The sequence below is a fragment of the Microtus oregoni genome, unplaced genomic scaffold (assembly GCF_018167655.1).
Source record: "Microtus oregoni isolate MIOR12 unplaced genomic scaffold, Mior012 000041F_ref0000270, whole genome shotgun sequence".
In the NCBI taxonomy this organism is placed as follows: domain Eukaryota; kingdom Metazoa; phylum Chordata; class Mammalia; order Rodentia; family Cricetidae; genus Microtus; species Microtus oregoni.
This window is the reverse complement of record NW_024543208.1, coordinates 3501971-3524502: the sequence shown is the minus strand read 5'-3', so window position 1 is coordinate 3524502 and position 22532 is coordinate 3501971. Positions and strand designations below refer to the sequence as shown.

The 22532-nt window shown below is 36.3% G+C and overlaps 1 protein-coding gene across 45 annotated transcripts in view; it reads right to left on the bottom strand.

Annotated features, from left to right (window-relative positions):
* Window positions 1-22532, bottom strand: part of Ptprd (protein tyrosine phosphatase receptor type D) — a 2219644-nt gene that overhangs the window by 186046 nt on the left and 2011066 nt on the right. For 21 of the 45 annotated variants that reach the window (XM_041632294.1, XM_041632285.1, XM_041632293.1 and 18 more), the window contains 3 exons: window positions 3352-3540; window positions 2118-2126; window positions 1387-1404 (listed from right to left, as the gene is read on the bottom strand). In XM_041632294.1, the coding sequence (XP_041488228.1) occupies window positions 1387-1404; window positions 2118-2126; window positions 3352-3540 (216 nt within the window). The remainder of the gene's footprint in view (window positions 1-1386; window positions 1405-2117; window positions 2127-3351; window positions 3541-22532) is intronic. The other 24 variants (XM_041632298.1, XM_041632300.1, XM_041632306.1 and 21 more) reach the window with 3 other exon arrangements.

Genomic DNA, 22532 nt, shown 5'->3' with positions numbered 1-22532 from the left:
ACATCATCAATGCTAGCATAAAGAAACAATATCTTTTTCCCAAGCAAGACTTCTATCATAATTAGCACTCTTAGCTCCTAGACTAATAAAATGAAGATGGGTGAGACTGCTTCAAGGAAGTATGGCTTTTAAATAAAACAAAAGATTAATATTTGGTTTTGTTTTGTTTCATTTTGGCAGCAAAAGTGGCGCAAAAGATAGGTACGCTCAAAAAAAACCAGGCTGAGTTTTCAAGAAAGTCTTCTGTGGAAGAAAGCCCAAAAATAGGCAGCGAGCACAAAAAGGCTGCACAAAGCAAAAAAAATTAAAATTAGTTATTATCAATTATGAAAAGAGCAATTAAGGAAATAAAACTCCCTTAAGACATGCAGACTTTTTAAGAAAAGAAAGACAGTTTGCCACAACTTACAATCATTTCTGACATTTGCTGAAAAACAAAGAGCATTTGCATTAGAGGAGTTTTAAAAAGTTCAAAAGCAAGGCCCAGGCCAGCCAGGAAGAGCCAACCAATCACTGCTTGAGGACCTCTGGATGGATCCCCTAAGACACCCATCAAAATCCACTGTGGGATTAGCAGTGTGGTGTCACAAAACCCCAAGAAAAATACAAAAGAAGAATTACAAAAGAAACGCACACGGAGTCAAAGTATGAAAAACCGGCAATACCACATACCACCAAGAGTACTGAGAACCTGTTTCCACGGCTGAAGGACAGAAGATCCAAAAATCCAGAGACGAGCACCCAAGAAAAAAAGAAGTGGAGAAAAAAGCACTGCTGTCAGACTGTAGGAGGGGTCAGGTGGAAGGGGAGTCATTCTTTGACTTTAAGACAGTAAGAGAAAAAAGAATTGAAGAACAAAAGCAAAATCCTTTTGAAAGATAAAGACAAAAAGCAGACGGTCCAGGCTGTCTTCTGCATGTCTGCCACTGTTCTCCAGACCGCCCTGGCTTTGGTCCAGAACAAGAACAGCTAAGGAAGAAAAAAAATGATCTTTTTTTTTCTCCGGTTGGACAAAAAAAAGGTAAAAGAAGAAGAAAAAAAGGAAAAAAAAGAGAAAAAAGAAAAAGGAAGAAGAAAAGGAAAAAAAAGAGGGACAGATGGTAAGCTGTGACTGGTTTGTGGTCTGACGACCTGGATATGCTTTCTTTGAAGCATATCAGAACTTAAATAATCATTTTCATAAATAAAGAAATGAACAAAACAAAGAGAAAAAAGAAAAGGAAAGTCCACAATATGAGAGTCACGAATCATAACCAAACGGAGGGAAAGAAATCAGGTTGATGGACAGTATGGGGATGGCTCTGAAAACCAGACAGAGATGAGAAGGATGAAAGGACAGGGAGAATGAGCAAGATCATTCTGTGAACGTTAGGTCAGCATTCTTACCTCTTATTGGTGTACCACCTGGGTGGATAATATGAATGCAAATAAGATTAGAAAGAAGAAGCATTAGTACGAGAAGAAGGGGGCTAGGGCTGGGGAGAAGAATTCGATTAGATTTACAGAATTAAATAAGATCTTAAAAGAAACTTGAATTACTATATCGGTAAACAGGAATATATTAGATCATATCAGTAGATCATAAAAGCAAGGTGCATTAAACCACAGAGGGCAAAGGTCATAGTAGGCAGAATTGCCTTTTTCAGAGAAGCAACTGTGTTCTTAAGGCTGGGCTCACATAGGGTTAGAAGTATATCTTATAAGCTTTGTACCCTTTCAAAAATATACAGCATTTTAGTGACATAGTTTAGGGAAATACTGGCTAAGCTATTTAAGTATATATATATATAAATATGTATATATACATATATATATGTATATACTATTTGAGGAAATACTACAGACTAACTAAAAGCAAACACTGAGGGTAGGAATCTTATGCTACTCATTATGCTACAACTGTGTGATTAACTCGTGGACTATTTTAATTCTTTATACAGTGTTCTTAAGATAAACAGTTCTGTGGAGGTATGAATGTGTGTGCTACTATACAGATCTGGTGCCTACACTGACAGTTAGTAAAATGCATGCCATGCATTTTATTATTAATAATAATAATCATATCCTGAATATGGAAATTAGTGGGGGTGAAGTGCGCTTCAGAACTAAGCACTTACCAATGGATTCTGGAGATTTAAATACGGAGAGAAGAAAGACAGCATAAAAATATTATTATATTCCTCATAATTTGGTACAAATTTTTCAGAATTAAAGCTTTATTACACTAAATCATTTATGTTACATGTGAATAATTATTTATTTACAATAACAGAATGCTAATCTACACAGTTCTGCTGACAACAAGCAAGAGAGTCAGTTAACAAGACGCTTTAACATCACAGGACAGGTCAAAGGCTGAGAATTCTGGGAAGACAGGCAGTTAACAACTTAGAATTTTATATCGATATCACTAGCAACATCATAGCACAGAGATTATTAGTATACATTCCTGTGATATTACCTAGGGACAGGCTCTAAACTTTAAGAAATATAGAACTTTTTCTGTTTTAATCTACAGAAAGCAAAGGAATAAACTGGGATGAGAACAGGAGAAGGAGCTGGAGTAAAGAGAAAGAAAGAAAACAGCAAAAGCTGGAGTCTACACCAAAGCAGACTTCTGTAGATCCAGTCACTGGAGGGGTCAAAGCCCCTGAGCATGGGCACATACTACCGTGGCTACTGTGTGGGCAGTGTTCACTAACAATGACACAGAAACGGTGCTCATCAAATACCTTCCTTTTACTGGTACTTAGAAAAGTGCTTTAAAAAAATTGGTCTGGCCACTTGAGAATTGATGTTTCTGTGTATTGTGTATTAGTGAAAAGAAAGCAGATGTGCCCAGACTCACTAAACTTTGCTACTTGAATGAGTTTAAATGCAGAAAAGACAGCAGAAAAATACACTTGGATACAACTGAATCATTTTCTTGTTTAATATGAACATTTGATATGGAAATAGCCACTGGAGCACCTTGCAAGTTTGTAATGAAATCCAATGTTGAAATAAATTTCATTCAAAAGAAAAGGAAGAATGAAGAAAGAAGAGAAAATGGACCCATCAAATACTGCAGAAAAGCAGTAAATAAAAAACTATTAAGAATACAGTCACAGCAGTGAGCAATGTGGATTAAACAGAAGCCGCAAAACACATCAAGGGAAGACAGATTCTGGATGAGGCCATGGCCTCACAAACATGGAGACACATAAAATAACAGCGAAGAGAAGAGGGAGATAAATCAACACCTAAATTTTTTTTTTTAAATAAAATTAATATGAAATTAAAGAATAAAAATAAAGGAAGGTGTTTTTCAAAACTGTCCAGGGGATAGTAGAAACAGTGACAAGACCCTACCTGATCGTAACTGCTTAATACGACCATTGTTGTTGCTTGTGTCAACAGGTAAAAAATCTTTAAACCACGTGATTTCTGGATCCGGGTTCCCGCTGGCTGCACAGAGCATGGTGGCTGTGCGGGTACGTTCCACCACCTTCAGCTGGGGGCCCATGTCAATGGTAGGGAAACCCCTAGGAATCTGGTCCTCTGCAAGACAAAAAGTAACACAATTACTTTAACAAAGCTAATGTCAGTCATGAATTCACTATTTTTCATAAATCTGATCTTCTACGCATTCAACATTTGTTGAGAACTAAACACAAACCATACACTGTTGTATCATAGGAACATGGTAGCATGTCTGTTTCCAATCAGTGCTGTACATAATCTATGTGGGAGGGCAATGAACTAAGAAATAGCTCACTGTGTCATAAATACCTCTGATGAGGTGATGCAGGAGTACTCTAGGGTTAGTAATGGCCACAACAGTGCTTACCAGGACTAGCAAGTACCAAAGAGAAGTGCCTACAGTGTATCTTTAGGAAGAAAAGTTTGACAGCTGGCAGAAAGGAAGAGGAGATTTTGTTTTCTTTAGAAAGATGGAAATATGCTAAGTCTAGACAATGGCACTAGCAAACCACAGGATCCAGTAGAATGTAAAAGAATTAAGCAGAAGTGAATGAAAGCAAGCAAGTAGGTTCATAGACATAGTAAGTCTCTCTACTCCAAGGGGATATGCTTTTTGTAGATTTCAAATAAAGCTACACCCACATGACTTCTGTATTTAACCTATTTGAAGACTGAAAATATGAAAAACTGCTGAGTCCATTTTTCTGTCAGTCTCTAAACAATACAGTATCACCATTTACCTATAAAAATTTACATTGAATCCTGATGCAACTCATCTGGTGATTAACTAAAGCATGGGGGAATTATAAGGTTATACACATGATAGACCATATTTTATATAAGGAACTTAAGCTTCCACAGTATGTATGTGTTTTGTCACATTTTTTTCAAAGAAGCACGTGGTTCAACAGGATGAAATTTCACAAGAAATTTCAATTAGTCAGAAACTTCTGATTAATTTTTACCATGGAACAAAGGCAACTGGTTACTAACATAAAAATATTCATTCTTTACTATGAGAGAATGTTTTCCAAATGGCTAGTAATATAAAAGATGTGACTCCTGCATCTTGAATATCTATCCCACTTAACGGAAAAATCTCTCTGCCATATTGAAATTGCTCTAGACATAGCTCTTGAGAAATTATAAACTGGTTTTCCCTGCCCTACTTTTATCACTATGATTCTAGCAATAAACAAACATGGTAATACTTCCCACCAGGGCTAGAAATTGTTCTCCATATTGGTCCTACTTGTGATTTTAGCTTGATGGGCAATATTTCTATGAACACTGTTGTCAAACATTTGACTACCAATTGGCCTTTGCATTAATTTAATATACATTTCCTCATGACCACTGAAATGCCTCATTCTAAACTGACTTGCAAACATAAATATAAGTGAAAAAAACATAATTGAGACATCTGGCTTCTTCATAGTTCCTACAAGCTCCAGACACCCATGGGTCCACTTTATCTGAGACTTCTAAAGAGGTAGCATTCCAATTTCTACTACAGAATCTACACACTGATGCTGTCAGTTGGACCTATGTGTCTTTACTGCCTTTCTCTAGAGACTTGTTATCATTCCATCGCTAATACTTTGATGCCCAAGCTCTTTGTTAAGTCAGGTCCCGTGCCTCTGTAGAGAAAGCCACTCTGTTGAAATCAACTTATTTCAAAAGTGTTTCTAATCTCCTTCAAACACATGCAGTCTCTTCCTCAACCATGCTACCAGAGCAACAAGCAGGTAAATCTACAGTTTCTCCCTGTGCAACATGAGTTCTTTTACATCTTATTTATAACCAGATACCATGACATCACAATAATCAGGAATTTAAATGCCAGTGTATCCCAAGTCTAAGACTTTCTGGAAAGAGGTAACGAAAACAGATTCTGATTACTGAAAGAATGTCAAGTGCTATCAATGAAAAAATGGTAATAATTTTGTGAATAATCCTAGTCTGTTGCAAGAGAAAGCTGATAGGCTAATAATTCAAAATAAAGACTTTGGGGAAATAAGCTGTTCATTTGAGTTTGATATTCACATTGAGGAGAGACTATTTATTACCAGACCATGTATTTCAAGATTTGAATGGATAAATTGTAAAACAAACAAAGAAATAATAAGTTAATTTTAATGAAGTATGCAAGTTGAAAGACAAAGTGGAACCACATATATTCAATATTCAAATTCCTATCCATCCTCAGCAATGTAGAGGTCTACAGTAGATAAGAGTCAGATACAGTCGTTAGGACCTTCAAAATGATTTTTTTTTTGAATCTCAAAAGCTAAATTAAAAGTTAAAAGTGAGATGGGGAGTACCTTGAGAATTGGGCTGGACTAATTTAAAATCTATTTCAGCTGAATTCCATCAGGGTATGCTTTATGTCTTTATAAGTTTTGTCAATATATTCATATGTACAGCATAGTTCTAATGTTGTTGGAGGAAACCAACAAAAAAGGAGAAAGATCAATAGGTTCTGAACTGCACTTGTTATTAAACATCTCACTTGGCAGCTATTGATGGTAAACTGCTTCAAATGATAAAAACAATTCACCTCTTGTGCTCAAATGTGCAGGGCACTGCCTTCATCATTTAGAAATTAGATGTATGGAAAAAAATCTTACATTTAGTTTTTATTCTTCATCTTTCTGGCAACCAAGTTAGGCTAATAACTTTAAACATGCATTCTGGGTTTCCTGGGTGGTCTGTATTGCACAGGGCACTGCATGCTTCCACAAGCTTTACCTACCAGTTGCCTATAGATGCATCAATACTGCTTTCCTGATCAATTCCCCTTTACATGTGCATCTTTCTAAAGAGTCAGTCCAATAGTCAGGCTCACCAATGCACTTGTTTCAGGCACTTCCTGAAGGTTCTTCCTTAGAAAATCTCGATTTAATAACTGTCTATGGGAAATGGAGCCCTCATCTTGGAGTTGTCTTAAAGCAAAGACATGTGCCTCCCAAGCAGACTAATACATTTACATCTACTTTCTTTCCCTTTTTGGCTCAAGAAGAACACTCCAGAGCCTCCTTTTCATGTCCACAAGTACATGGTAAAGAATACCTCTCTGCATATTAATCTACAAGGGGACGTAAAGGGAATTTCTTTCTTAGTCTTAATAAGGGTAATTAAATTCTATCCACCATCCTTCCTTGCACAGAACCTCTTTGAATCTACTACCTTCATTAATTTTCATGAGAAGCATCACAATGTAACAGATTCAAACAGCCAGAGCTGTTACAAGTTGACAGATGGGGCTTGCTTCCAACTTGACTGTCAGGTATTTGGCAATAAAACTCAGTATTCAACATAAAATAGACGGTGGAAATAATGAAATTTCTAATTGGAACGCTTATCTCAGTGGGTGTAGTTTAGAAGATGTTAATTGCTTTTTTATCCTCTATATTTATTAGTAATTTATATAAAACTGTCCTGGCCATTTGATAACGTAAGTTTTGACAGTTTATCACATCAGTGGAAACTTGGGCATCAAATCAGCAAAATTAACACCTTAACCAAATGAACACTCTGAAGGAAAGACTATCAAAAACTAACAAGCCATCAATGTTAGCACTTTCAAACTTTTCCACGAGGTGAAAAGAAAAACATTTGCTGCTATTCATTAATGTGCTCATTAAGGTTTAAAGTGCCTTACTTATCACCGTTCTGTATTAATATTCAATCATGCAGAATTAGCTCCTAATTCATCAACAATTTAAATCAGACTTGACCTTCAGGAAACCATTTGGTCTACCGCTTTGAGAGGCCATTAAAAGGGCAGATGACTACACAGTTGTGTTTAGTATCTTTCTCTCTCTCTCTCTCTCTCTCTCTCTCTCTCTCTCTCTCTCTGTCACACACACATACACACACTCACACACACATATGCACATGCATACCACTTTGGAACGGCAGTTACAGCAGGCGTGGAGATAGAACCACAAGCACTGACTCTGTTTCTGTCTTAAGGAAATGTGCTGATAGGAAACTTTCAGTTACACTGAAAGGAAGAGAAATGTGCATGTCAGCATTTTGCAGAGTTAATTTACCATTTTTGTTGAACTTAACGTCATAAATGAACTTGAAAGGTATCTGTGAGAAAAGGGATATCGCTGTTTCCTAGGGACCCATGCTTTGGAGAGCTCTGAATGATTAAGTAAGAGCTATTGTATAATTTTCTGGGTTAAAATGATTTTATCATTCACCCACGAATAATTTTTTGAAGGTTTTTACTTTCACTCAAATGCCACAAATATTTAACCTTTCATATTTGAAAGAAAACCACAGAACTCTAAATTATCTTCTATGGCCACAGAGTTCTTCTGGGGTGGCCTTGAGGAATTCTTATTACCTTACATTCTCAGAGGTTTTACAGGGTGAAATCATCCTGACTAGGCTTTTTAATCTGATGTGGTTTTTTTTTTTCTTTCCTTAATTTAATTTCTTTATTGATTCTTTGGGAGTTTCACATCATGTACCCCAATTCCACCCTGTCCCCCCATATCCTCCCCTCAGCCCTGCAGTGCTCCCACACACAGAAGAAAACAAAACAAAGCAAGCAAGCAATAACAAACAAAAATAAGAACAAAACAATTCAAAAATAAACAAACGAAAAAGTTCTTTGCTTCTTCTTTCCCACCCCCCAACACTTCTTCCTACATCCTGGTGGCATTGGGGACCTAGGTGTGTCATATTATAATCTTCAGTTCCATCAGTTTTCCTAGAAAAAGTTAATTACAGTGAGTACCAGTCTCTTTCAAGGCCCCTGGTTTCTGATAAACCATCATCACTAATTCCTCATCGAAAAGAACTCCTTTGGAATATCCTGTGTCCTCCCTCAGTCTTGAGGATCCAGGTATTTTTCCAACGGACCAGTCCTTTACAAGCTCCAGCATGATGTAGAAGTTAGGGCGGGCCAACCCGAGGCCCAGATGGTGGGCCTGGGTGGTAGCTAAGCTGGTCAGGTTGGGCCAATGGGTCCTTCTGCCTTAGGTGGGGGCTCCCTAGCTCTCCCAGACCCCTGTGACCAGGGTCAGTTCTCCCATGCCAGTGGTGAGGGGTAGGGCCATCTCTCCTGAGTGCTAGGGCCAGCTCTCTTATGAGGATTGTAAATGTCAGGGCCAGCTCTCTTGATGCAGTGTACAGCGAGAGGCAAGGCCAGCTTTCCCTAGACAAGTGAAGGGCAGGGTCAGCTTAGGTTGGTCCTCTGATTTCATCTCTCATGGTACCTAAGGCTCCCTCCCTGAGGTGACATGGGCCACAGACATCAACACAGACCCCAGTTGCAACCAGATCATGGACCAAGATACGGCCTTCAGCAGTAGTGGGCCTGGACGACATCCTGGCCATTCAGATCAAGATTATTCTGGTGGCAGCATGTCTCCCATCCAAACATCATCAAGTCCTCAGGTTGTGGCCCCAACCCTGGGCTTCTATGTAACCATTGAAGGCAATATAGGACTCGGAATTCAGCACAGACACCAACCACAGTAGGGCTACTCAACCAGACATGGTCCTGGGCAGCAGCCAAGAGTGTATCATTAAAAAAAAGAAAAAGAACTTTTGTTTTAAAGAAATTTTTATTAAAGGACTGTTTGTCATAGTCCTTGAAAAAAATTACCAGATATGTCATCAATATTTTTATGTCTATCAATGGTATGCTTCCTCACATCTGCCACCAAAATATTTGTTAAGTGTCCCAAATATTCAGATTCTATTGACAAATCAAAGGTTCTGTTGAGATTTGTGTTGTGGTTTGAGTGAAAACAGCCTCCATAGGTTCATATCTATGAATGTGTGGTACCCAGTTGGCAGAACTGATGGAAAAGTATTAGGTGGCATTGCGTTGTTGGAGGAGGATATGTGTTACTAAAGGTGGGCTTTGGGGCATCTTCCTTGCCCTTAGGTGTAGATGTGAGTTCTTAACCATTTCTGCTACCATGCCTTAGCTTCACCATCATCCACACTAACTCTCTGGAATCACAAGTCAACAAATGCTTTCTTTTTAGTTGCCTTGGCCATGATGCTTTATCACAGCAATATAATATTAACTCAGATGAGTGATGTTAAAGTATTTTAGGGGAGAGATGAGCAGCTTTTTTTTTTGGATGATTTATTCCTAGAATTCACTTTTCAGATTGAAGAACAAGAAACTCATGACTGCAATTGTTACCTGTATGAACTCATGAAGCCATGTAAAGTGGGAATTTGTGCTCAGCCTTTCCTTTGTAATCCTCCTATCAACACATAGAATCTGACCTGCTTAGGACACTATATCAATCATTTCAGCATTTACTCCGAAAGTATTTATATTTTCTTGGAAGACTTGCTCCTTGTCCCTCCTTTAAACACTTCTTCATTCGTGAGTACATTTGTGATTCTCTGTTTGTCTCCCCTCTGGGAAGACTGCCCTTCTGCATTCTCTATCAGTATACTGAGCAGGAGTGCACTTTCAGGCTCATAGAAGGGCTCCATACTTATTTCCTAACAGATTTTATTTAGGTCTGCAGACAATTCTGATAAGTAGAAATGTCCACTGTGCATGTGATTCTTTAACTCATTACAGAAGCTGCGGGAGACGCACCAATTAAGTTCCTGACTTCTTTTTACAGGAGACTTCTCTGCATGAATTGGTTGTGAGCTTCTAAAAATCAAAACTAGAGCTGCATGACAAAACATTTATACAGTGCTGGTGAGTAGCAGCCAGTAGAGTGTGCTTCTACATGGACTGTTACCCATGTAGAGAATAATGCACTTTCTGGTGTTCAAACTCATGACAAATTGAAAATGGGCGAATAAACCACACATATGTGATGGCAGCCACTGAACTGACGGGGATCATGGCATCTCTGTTACTGAGTATCATATGACTTGAAGGATATATGAAAATCTTATAAAGAACACAAGTGAATTTTATCACTTTGAAAGGTGGAAAGGTTGACTAGGTGAAGTTTTAGTTATAATAAAACAAAGAGCTAGGTGTTGTGGACCACACCTATAACTTCATCCCTCAATAGGCTCTAGCAGGAAGATCATGGGGTTATACCTTGCATAGGGCAAAGATGAAGATGAAAACGAGGAAAGAGGGACTGAAGGAAGTGAGGGAGGAGAGAGGAAGGAGGAAGAAAAGAAACCGAAGAAAAAGTTACATTGGTAATATTGACAATATACTGCTTTTAAATCAGAAGTACTAAAAGTTCATATGTGTGCTCCACCAATATTTATAAAAGAGAGGGGGGCCGGGCGATGGTGGCGCACGCCTTTAATCCCAGCACTCGGGAGGCAGAGGCAGGCGGATCTCTGTGAGTTCGAGACCACCCTGGTCTACAGAGCTAGTTCCAGGACAGGCTCCAAAGCCACAGAGAAACCCTGTCTCGAAAAAACCAAAAAAAAAAAAAAAAAAAAAAAAAAAAAAAAAAAAAAAAAGAGAGGGGGGCTGAAGAGACCCTAAGCTGACAGAGAAACATTTACTCTTTTATTCAGTATATGAGTTAGCAATTTTTATGCATGAGAAGGAATACAGAGGCTCTTGGAAATATCAAATAAGCAATGGTCTTCAGAAGGTCAAATACGGTGTTGGTATATTTGTGGAAGCCACATTAACAAACTGAAGAAAAAGAAAATTAAACTAGTGCATTCCCAAATGCTCAGGAAAAGGTACCATTCATTGTATAGATATTTATTGATAACCTCGTCTGTGCCAAACTGACACAAGAACGGAAGCAAGTAGTAATCTAGGCAATCTCGATATTGTCTAAAGCAAGGATAAACTTGGGGAACAATAGCAATCTCCAGTTGCCAGGAAAAAGGCAGAGTGAGATAATAGATGTGGTACTTTGCATCTACTAACATAACAGACTAGCCAAGCTCGGGAACAGCACAAACAAGAATAGAAACATGTAACCCAAGAGTCTGTTATAAATAAGAGTGGCGATTGTGAACTGAAAGGCAGAAAACAATGCTCACAAATCAGGAGCAAGCTGGGATAACCTCGGGTCAGGTCTGTTTAGGGAGCAGGGCCCTCTCCAAACCTCTACAGAGACCACGCTCTTCTTCCATCACTGAACAATTGGAACTGCCGCATGAATGGAGATAAAACTATACTGCCAGATGACTGTTTCCCAGCCGCTTCCAAACTAAGACTTATCCGAGACACCATGTTATAAATGACTAAAAATACGAAAACCAAATTCTTTTCTTTGTATTATGAGGTTTTTATTATTCATAGCAGTGGGACTAAGCATTCCTTAGAAGAAGATCATATGGAGAGTCTATACAGCTGCTTGTTTATTTATCCATTCATTCATTCATTCATTGTCATTTATTCATTGTTGTACTAGGAAATTAACCTAGGGCCTCACACATGCTAGGCAGAAGTGCAATCACTGATCAACCCAATGGCAGCTTTTATAAATAAAATGATATTTTTTATTTATATATTTATAAGGGTGTGCCCATGGTGTAAATTTCACAGCACATGCATGCAGGTTAGATGTAGTCTGAGACTGTTAGTTTCCTGGTTTCTCAGACCTGACTAACCACAGAGAAATTATATTAATTACAACACTGTTTGGCCTATTAGCTCAGGCTTCTTCTTTTTTATACTAAAATTTACATTGTAAATTAACCCATTTCTATTAATCTGTGTATTGGAATGAGGCTGTGGTAAGGATCTGGCATTTGTCTCCTTAGGCAGCTATGTAATATCTCTCTGACTCTACCTACTCTCTCTCTATATCTCTGCTCAGATTTCCAATCTGGCTTTGCTCACCTAAACCATTGACTGAAACAGTTTTACTCATCAACCAATAAAAGCAACACATATACAAAAGGACATCCAACATCAGCTAGAGGCATGTGTATTGGTGTTGGTTATTCCATCAGCCATGTGAAATCTAATACAATTCAAGAAGTCAACTACAGTGTCAAGTGTCTTTAGCACATCCTAGTGACTCAGTGAAGGGATTTTTTCCTTTTATCTTTTTTTTTAAGAGGAAGCCATAAAATTAGAAACATTATTCACTGTGTTCTTTAAAACCCTTCTAATTCAGAGAACACATGATTACACAAAATGAGATAAATTAAGACATATGCCTGTACTATATCTTCATAGGTTAATATAACCCTCCAGTACCACTCAGTTCACAACAGCCAATTCACACTCCACAGAAATTAGCAGGAAGACTATACTGGACCAATGAGACAGTACTTACCCTACCAAGTACTGTGACACTCTGTTAGTCTAAAACAAGCATCTGAGCCTTTGTGGGCAGCTTAATTATGACAATGGTGGTGTCTGTCTGTCCATTTTCTATGAACATAAATTTGGGTCTTCAAAATTAACTTACTTGTTTCATGTCAAACAAACAACAAATGTTAAATTCTTGGCTGTGTTTTTATTCAGTTTCAAATTTACTGTGGTTCCTCTGTGCCAACTGTTGTAAATGAAATAAACATGGATCATGAATAGTGAAGGCCTCTTTCTCAGTGCCTGCACAATATGGAAAACACAAAGGAAAACAGAATACTTGGGCAGATTTTATGCTGTAAGCATAAAACATTAGATATTACCATCACATGGCATCTGAAAGTGATTTCTCTTAAATTGTTATACTTCAAACAGTCTTCTTTAAACATGTATCAGTTGGCTCCTTATTCAGCTACTATTGGTTTTAGGTAGAGGTGAAACAATAGGTGTTTGAGCCCAGAAGAGGATGAAACACATGAGAACCATCCAGAGCATAGCCTTGGGAGCTCAAACTCACCATGTGTTTGTACCTTTGAGCTTTGTGTAATTCCTGCTGAATTATAGAAAAAGGATAGTAGATGGTGTGATGTCTGTTGTGACCAGACGCTAAAATGGCAGACTTTCTCTGTAAACAGTTTACAGATCTGAAAACCATATGTGAACAGAAAAAATACATTAATGCTGTTTATTTAGGCCACACGGGGATCTCTCTCTATTTGTGACTAGCTGTGTCTGCCTGAGGGAACAGATCACAGTATCGCCAGATAGGAGGCAGAGGGATATTTGCAACACTGCTAAGCACCAGTGTGCTTCAAGTCACTGCTTTCCAGAATAAGTCAAAATATCAGGCTACAAACAGGAACTGTTTTCTTTTCAGAATATAGTCTTGGCAGGGGGAAATGGATCATTCATTATTCTTTTCTTAAAGGGACCTGTGGAAACAAAATCTGTTTTCTAATAAAGTTGAAGTGCTAAGCCATTATCAAAACGATGTGTAATGAATGCAATAAAGTAGTTCCAAACTGTAAGGCTAGTCACTCTCTGCAAAGGATATAATATGGAGAAAGATGCCCACTTGCAAATGTCATTTCGAGTTGATTATCTAATAAATATATTTAATGTCTAGTCTTAAGACTATGAGTGAGATACAATGAATAATTATTAAAAAATCCTCTTTGCTCTTTTATTTTTATTTTATTTTTAGATGTATTTATTTTGTTTACAATGTTCTGTCTACATGTATACCTACAGGCCAGAAAAGGGCACCAGATTTCATTACAGATGATTGTGAGCAACGATATGGTTGCTGGGAATTGAACTCAGGACCTCTGGAAAAGCAATCAGTGCTCTTAAACTCTGAGCCATCTCTCCACCCCCTCGTCTTTGCTTTTAAGAACATTTACTGTATTGAGGAGTTAGCAATGTATTTTGTTTTGTTGTTGTTGTTTTTCCTGTGATTATGCCACATATGAATAAAATATTGGAGCTGATGATGGCTAGGCAGCTTAAGTTGGTTGTCAGCAAGACATACAGCTCAGGTTCAAACACTGAGAACCACACAATAGAAAGAGAGAAGACTTCTGCTAACTGTCTTCTGGTCTTCATATGTGTAATGGTATGTGAGCAACTGTACACACACACACACACACACACACACACACAGAGAGAGAATAAATGTATATAATAATAGTAGAAACTTCAGCAATAGTGGCTACAAAAAAATTGTGTAGAAACAGCTGTGCAAATGGCATTCCAGAGCAAAGTTCCATTTAACAAAATATCTTTCACATGTTGAGGACTTTGTAAGGCAATTTTGTCACTGACTAAAACAAACTTGTTTAAAAGAAATATATGCAATTATCACACAAATTGCAAAGTAATTTCTGCCTAGATTGGGCTATTGCCTGAATGCGGTGGATAAAATTTACATTGTCATAAATCAATAACTCAGGATTAGTGTTTGGCTGTAGCCAACGATCACTCTTTTATGATTTTAAATAAAACAAGTGCAGATTAAATAAGAAAATTAAAATAAAAGCTTATCAACCTTCCTTCCTAACAATTATCAATACTTCATTGAACATTAAAATAAACTGAAATCACAGTGATGGTGGATGTCCTTTCTAGGGTATGAAGATTTCATGATGATAACAAAATTACTATTCACGTCCTAAAAATTAATATTTTTATTAATTTATTTTTAATAACAAACATGTTACACAAAAATAATGCCCATACCCAATGTGCTATTTTTATTCTGAATGCTAAAATAAAGTACACACTAGAGAGACTTATGTTAAATCATTAATTTGATAATGTTTAGAAAACTGAAGCTGTAATTCTGAATTATGATTTTTTTGTTTTTACTTTGTTGTAAGAAGTGAGTTAAAAGGAGTGAAATGGTTCAAAAGACACTGTTTTTGCCTTCAGTCTCCATTATTCACTAATTTATCCTAAACAAGATTAACACAGAGTTGTGAAAGCCATTTGTTCTGACTGTTAACGACATTTTGACTATAGACAAACAAAAAAATCTTTTTTTTTCTTTTTCAAGAATTTTCTTTAAAAGAAAACCAGAATAAAACATATAATTTAGGGTATAAATGAAGTATTAGTACACAAACAGTTTTCAATATATACAGATAGGTGTAGAATGAATGTAACCGTTAATGAGTTTACCTACACACATAAACCCTTTACATTAACCAACCAAACACAGTTTTCAAAGTTGTCAATCAAGAGGTCAGGAAAAGCAAGACCAAACAGCAATGGTCACTCTACTATCCTCTAGTGAAGGAAGTGGAGGAATGGCATATTCAGCGATCACTGGAACAAGGAAAGAAAAAGTCATAGATGGAACAATATTATTGAACAAGAAAGTATACACATACACAAACACACACACACACACACGAAATAATAAGGAGGTGTCAAAACTACACAGATGCCAGTTTTAAAGGGCTAAATATGGGTCAATCAGATTGTCAACAAAGTAATTTGACCTAATAAATTTTAATATACTGACTAAAATGACTATATACCAGTATAAAAATATATAAATTTAAAGATTTTGGGTTGTATATGTTTAGTAAAATAGCCTGAAAATATTTTTCAAAGAAAATCTATTAAATACTAAGGAAATGCTAGTAGTTGTATAATAGAGAAGACTTAGAAACAAACTTAATCAGGACAGTTAATTTAGTAATATTAGGAATGGGATAAATCAAAGTTATGTGGTAAGAAAAAAAATAACACAACTTCCAATATAACCCTGCAGAGACATTCCCAAATATGATCTGGAATAAATTTCAAATAATGTTTTCAACAGAAATATTAATGAAAGACTAAATTGCCAATTCTGAACCGAGGATCGGTCACAGCTAAAACTGCGTGAGTTAAGACAAGGAAGATTGTTTCAAATTTCTAAACTACATGCAGGCAAGGTAACTGAAGTAATACTATCTTTTTCCTATATCATTTTTTAAATTCTTTTCTATTTTTGTTTTTTATTGATTTTTATTGCGCTCAACATTTTTCTCTGCTTCCGTCCCTGTCTCTCCCCTCCCCCCTCCAACCCTCCCCACAAGGTCCCCATGATCTCAATTTACTCAAGAGACAAGATTGCCTCTATCATTTTATAAAAAGTTTCAAAATATGTTTTGAACTAAAATAGCTCCATCACTGACACCCTCCCTTTCTTACCTCTAAGCCCTCCCAGCTATCTCCAGTGAACCCTTCTTGTACCTGCTCACTGTCAAATGGATAAAATTTTTCTTTGATTATTATTGTTGCATATGTGTATATGAATGTGTATGTACAAATATATAAAATACAACCTTCTCAGTCCATTTTTGTTATTGATATGTATACATTTCAGGGCTGACCACTCGGGATTATACAATCAATGAGGGAGCTAATCTCTGGGAGAAGTGAATTGTCATTTTCTAAGCATTCATTAGATTTTTGTAGTTCTTTTTCTGAGAGTAAAACCCCATGAAAATTTTCCAATAATATCTCAAGTAAAATTAAAAAAAATTGTTAGTGCTTACAAAAAATCCCAATTTTATGGTGTTTATTTCTAAATCTTCTGGAAAGAAAAATGCACTCACGCAACTCTGTTCTAAGTGAAAAATATTCTCAAGCAGATATTTCTTTGGTCCTCTGAACATAATAGCTATTGAGGTGATAGTTCAACAGCAAAGACTGTTACAATGATGACAATGACAAAATAAAACACCTTACATCTGGAAATATGCAAATTCCTATAAAAAAGTAAGACACAAATATTTTCACTTCCAACCTACTTCAAAAGACAGTCTCAACACATAAAAAGAAAAATAGAAAAATTACTTTTTATAAAACAATTCTGTTTATGGTAAACCATTTAATAGAGAAAGAATTAGATTAAACCCTTGTATTGATTTTCTTTCTATCCATGTATCTACTAAAGTATAACAAAATAATGAACTTTTGATGGTTTTCCTTCCAATCAAAACAAGTATCAACCAAGTGGATAATGGGCCCAACTCACACTCAGTAATTGACAAGGGTGGGGGGAAGGGGGAGGACAGGGAGTGTGTTAAGCTATATGTGTCCTTAAGTACTTTGTCTTGGTGAAATCAAAGATCTCCTGCCAACACATGTGAGTTCAGAACACCACTATGGAGTTACCAGAAGGTCCCTTGGTACCTGACCAAAATGCCTTGGAGGTAACCATGCATTTGTATCTAGCTTTATCCACCTCGTAGTTCAATCTTTGTAGTCTGAGGACAGCTGAACATGCCAGTAAAGTTTTTCTCCAGCCCGACGGGGGAAACACTCATAAAGTATTAGAGCATGACAGTCAATGGGCTCTTGAATAAAAAGGAGAATGGTTGGAGTTATACTTCTATAAAGAGACAGCATTCAAAACCTCCTTATAAATAATTCATGACTGTCACAGTTTAATATATGACATGCCAATTAAAGAGATACAAGTTTCCAATGATAAGATGATAAAGCAATGCAACGAACCTCTTTCTTACATATTAAAAACAACCCGGAGTTGTTCATATTCATTTAGTTGTAATAGACTGACATATTGTTATAAATTTAGGAAATACGCAATCTCTAATTCTTAACAAAGTGACAGGAACTTGACAAGAGAAGAAAGTTATTCCTGTCTTGGATTTACTAACAAAGAAAGCTAACATGTCCCGCTGCTTTCCCCACAGCATGAGAGGATTGTTCTTATGTTTACTGCAAGATTGATGCCCCATCAATTGTTTAGTGATGATCACTAGGAGGCTGCTGAGTAAATAATGTGTGCGCATTCACTAAAGGAAGAGCGTGTACTTCAGCCAGAGTCGTAAAATTAAAATATAAAGATAAAGTATAATATGCTCTATAGCTTTGTAGATAATTCATGATGAGATTCATGGGGAATTATAATCAAGTGGGCAAATTTTATAGGGTTCCAAGAATAAACTCAGAAGCAAAACATATTTACCCAGCAAAAGGAAGCCATATCCCATTTGTTTTTCCTAATGACAAGTGAATGCCACCAGAGCTAGAAAATGCGACTTAGATTTCCTAGATGCCACGCAGAACACATGGGGGCACAATCGAATACTGCCTGTTTGGTTCCTGCTCATTTGATGATGGCAACTGGATCTTTACTTTATTTTTTCACTTAAATCAGAGAACATTAATGTGCATACTAATGTGTGTGATTATATAAACTAATGTATATTATACATGTATATACTAATATATATAGATATATACAATGCATATACTAACATGTTTGTTTTAGTTATTATATTAAATATACTAACATTTCTGATTACAGAAACATGCTATGTGCTAATTTCTTCAAGTAGATTGAAGTAGATAACTTCCTACAAGCCACTAATTATTATACAGGCTTGACTATTTTATCTGTATTTTATGGTAGAGCTTGATAGTTCCTTAATTTTTCACACTCTATTTTTTTTAAATGTGTTGTGTGGTGTGGGGGGGGCAGGTTGTCTATGTGCATGTCAAACACACATGCATGCAGTGGTGCCTATGTGGAGGTCAGAGGACAACTTGCAGGAAACAGTTCTTTCCTTCAATAGATGACCAGAAGCAAGCCTACAAACTGTGTACACCTAATTTCTGACAAACATACAGTGGGCAAAAGCTTAATGGTTATGTCAAAACTGGTATCATTTTTAAGAAGAAAGAAATTAAATTACCAATCTTATATAAAAAATCAATTCAAAATGGAACAAATATGCCAACTTAAAATCCCAAATGTTGAGCTTGCTGGAAGAAAATATAGAGAGACAACTTTAGGATATAGGACATAGACACAGATATTTCAAAAATAAACCCAAGGGCACAGAAGCTGCCCAAGGGATTAACACAGAGGAATAGATGAAAAATTAAAGTTTTGCACAGCAAAAGAAGCTCTCAGAGAAAACAGACAGCCTACAGAACAAAAGAAAGTTTTGCTTAGATATACTTCAGATAAGATGTTAATATCAAAAATATATAAAGAGCTGAAAAATCACCCTCTCCCACAAAAACAAAAATAAAGGCCAACCTAAAGTTCTTTTAAAAATATAAATGATCAATTCTTATTTTAAAGTGTGTTCTACAATTCTAACAATGTAGAAATGCAAATTCAAACTTTGGTGAGATTCCATCTCACCATAGTTAGAATAGCTCTTATTAAAAAGAAATAAAATGGCATCATTTACTCTTTAGGATGTAGAAAAAGCAGAAAGCTTCTTCAATTTTGTTGCAAGTAGAAGCTGGTACAGTCACTGTAAAAATGTTTTTTAAATGTCTCAAAAAGCTAAAAAACAGAACCACCATATGACAGAGTTGTATAATTCCACCATAGAAATACTTAACAAATACATGTCTACTCTTGCTCTATTAATGATAGCAAGAAAATAAAATCAGCTAAGATGTTCAACAACAGATGAACATATACTGAAAACATGGCACACATACACCATGGAATTTTGGTTAGCCCCAAAGAAAAGTTGGGTTATAAAATTTGCAGAAAAATAGATGGAAGTGTTAAATATTATACTAAGAGAAGTAAGTCAATGTTGAAAAGAAACATACTGCACATTCTTTTATATGTTGACCTAGTTTCTAATTTTTGTATATTTACATTTATATGGGAGAGTGTGAAGAGAGCGGGAGCCTAGCAAAGGTACAGCAAATATGGAATAGAGTCTTTACAGGAGAGGACATGGAGGACAATGCAATGTGTGTGATTTGAAGGTAGAGAGGAAAACACTAGGGGAAAGTAGGCACAGGTAGGCAGAAGGACATGAGATGAGGGAGAGGCATATGGAGAGAGATAATCACCCAAAACTAAGTGTGTGGGGAAACTCTCTAAGAATATCTGTTCTTCATTATGGTCATTTAAAGACTGGAGAGACTCATGACTGTTCAAGTTGCTGTAAAAAAGAAAGTGTTGATTGCCCAGCACTAAAGGACATTTCCCCTAAAAATCCCAGATCATCTGGAAGAGGGGACAGAAAGAATGTAGACACCAGAAGATGGGAAGAGAATCAAAGCACCATCTTTGGGACACGACACAGCAGTTGTGATTCTGAACTTATAACAGAGGTTATTGCCTGTAGAGGCTTTACATGACAGGACTGCCAATAGGCATGGATAGGGGAGGCTCACAGGGCTCTGCCTTTTAATGTTGAACCAATAGGCTACTGATAAGTGTCAAAAGAACTAGAGTCACCATCTTCTATTGTCCACCCACTGGTGGGTCCAGACAACCTTGGTTAAGCTCACTGGGCCACCAACAAAACAGAAGGACAAGTGTATGGGAAAAGGACTTGTAGGGAGCAGAGGGGGCAGGCAGGCAGGAGGGAGATGAGAGAGGACATACTCACATAAAATTTTCAAACACCAAATTTAATGGGAAAAGAAACCCTTAAAGTTGAAGTAGAAATAATAAACAACAACAGAAACAAAAATGATAAGCAAGTACTGTGATGTACATCTATAATCTCACAATTCAGAAGGCAGAGCAAGAAGGAGCTTGAGGTCAGAGACCATCTGGAAAACATAGGAAGACCATGTCACAGAAAGAAAGAAAAAGAAAGAAGAAAGGTAATTAAAATATATTTATTATATATTATATATTTAATATATATTATAAGATAATTTACTTTTACCATTTATTTTTTTATCTCATATAAAATAGAAAACTTTAACAAAGAAAAAAGAAGGAAAATGAAGCTAATCATGAGCCAAAGAATAATATCACTGATTAATCATATTAAATAATGAAAACCATGATAAGAAGATTTTTATTTTTTAAATTGCATATTTGGAAGGTAGACAAACATGTGTGTGAATGTTTACTTTGTAAGGTGAGGCACATGAGGAAAACAAAATAATCTTCAAAGGGAGAGAGAATAAAAAATAGGTACAAATAACTAATCCCATGTGAAATGGATTAAAGAGGTGACATTAAAAATGCCCAGGCTGTTAAGACAGCTAGACACAATTTCTAATATTAAGATATTGAGCTATTTTCTCATTTCTCATCTTCCAAAAAGAAAGATGCTATTGTTAACTCCTGTTTCCAGCTGTGCATGAACACAGAGAAGCAACCTTTCCAAAACTTTCATCTATAAGATTTACACTCAAGTCCTCATTCAAACTAACCTGAGGTGAGCCATCAAAAGGAGATTAAAGTCAGGGGAGAGCATAATACTAACCCAAAGAGCTTTGGCAGCTTGAGCTGAATCATGCTAAAAGCAAAACCCAACAGGAACTCATCAGAAGATAAAAGGAACAAACAAAAGGCCTGCACAATTTTTATTATGTTTCGAAGAATTTGCTATTGAAGGTCTAATCATCTACGTCTGCAAATTATCTATCTATCTATCTATCTATCTATCTATCTATCTATCTATCCATCCATCTTTTCATATAGTTGGGTTTATATAGTCACATGCACATATAAAACACTTCATTCTTGTTCTGAGGGCTTGCATGTGCTTAAAATTCTTGAAATTATAGGCCTTTATTTGAATATGTTTTGTCAAGGCTGAGATTATTATAGGTATTTTACATGGATATTGTATTTCTAACATTTGAAGTATCTTAAATGGTTTTAGAGGTACTACATTCAAAAGTTACTTAGTTATACACAAACACTTGATATTTTAGCTACTGTTATTTCTAGTATTATAACTCTATTGAATTATATGAGGGATACAATTAAAAATACATTCTGATCCATGCATGGCAATGCATGCCTATAAAGTCCTGGATTCTGGAAAGTGATGCAGGGGAACCAAAAGTTTGAGGTTAGCCTGAATTATACAAGGAAAATTCATTATATGGAAATACATAATATTTATATATAATTTACATATATTATCAATCACATATGCATCTTTATTCTTTTTTCTATCTAATTGTTCTCAAATATTATAAACCCAACAAATACTTGAATTGACTAAATAACATAATAAAAAATAAGGCATTTTCTACATACAGGGATACTTGTGATTAGGTATACAACAAATTCTTCAACACAATTTTTCTCAAGAAAAACACCATATTTGGAAAGTAAATTCTTTAACTCATTAGCATGACACTTCTAAAAAACTAAAAGTTTGGGGCAGGAAAGATGGCATTGTGGTTAACACCAATGGCTCTTCTTCCAAGGGACATAGGTGCAGTTCTCCACATGTGGCAGGTAAACAACCATCTGTAACTCCAGTTCCAAGGGCTCCAAAACCCTCTTCTAGACTCTGTGAACACTGAACTCATATAGATGCCTGTACAGACATAT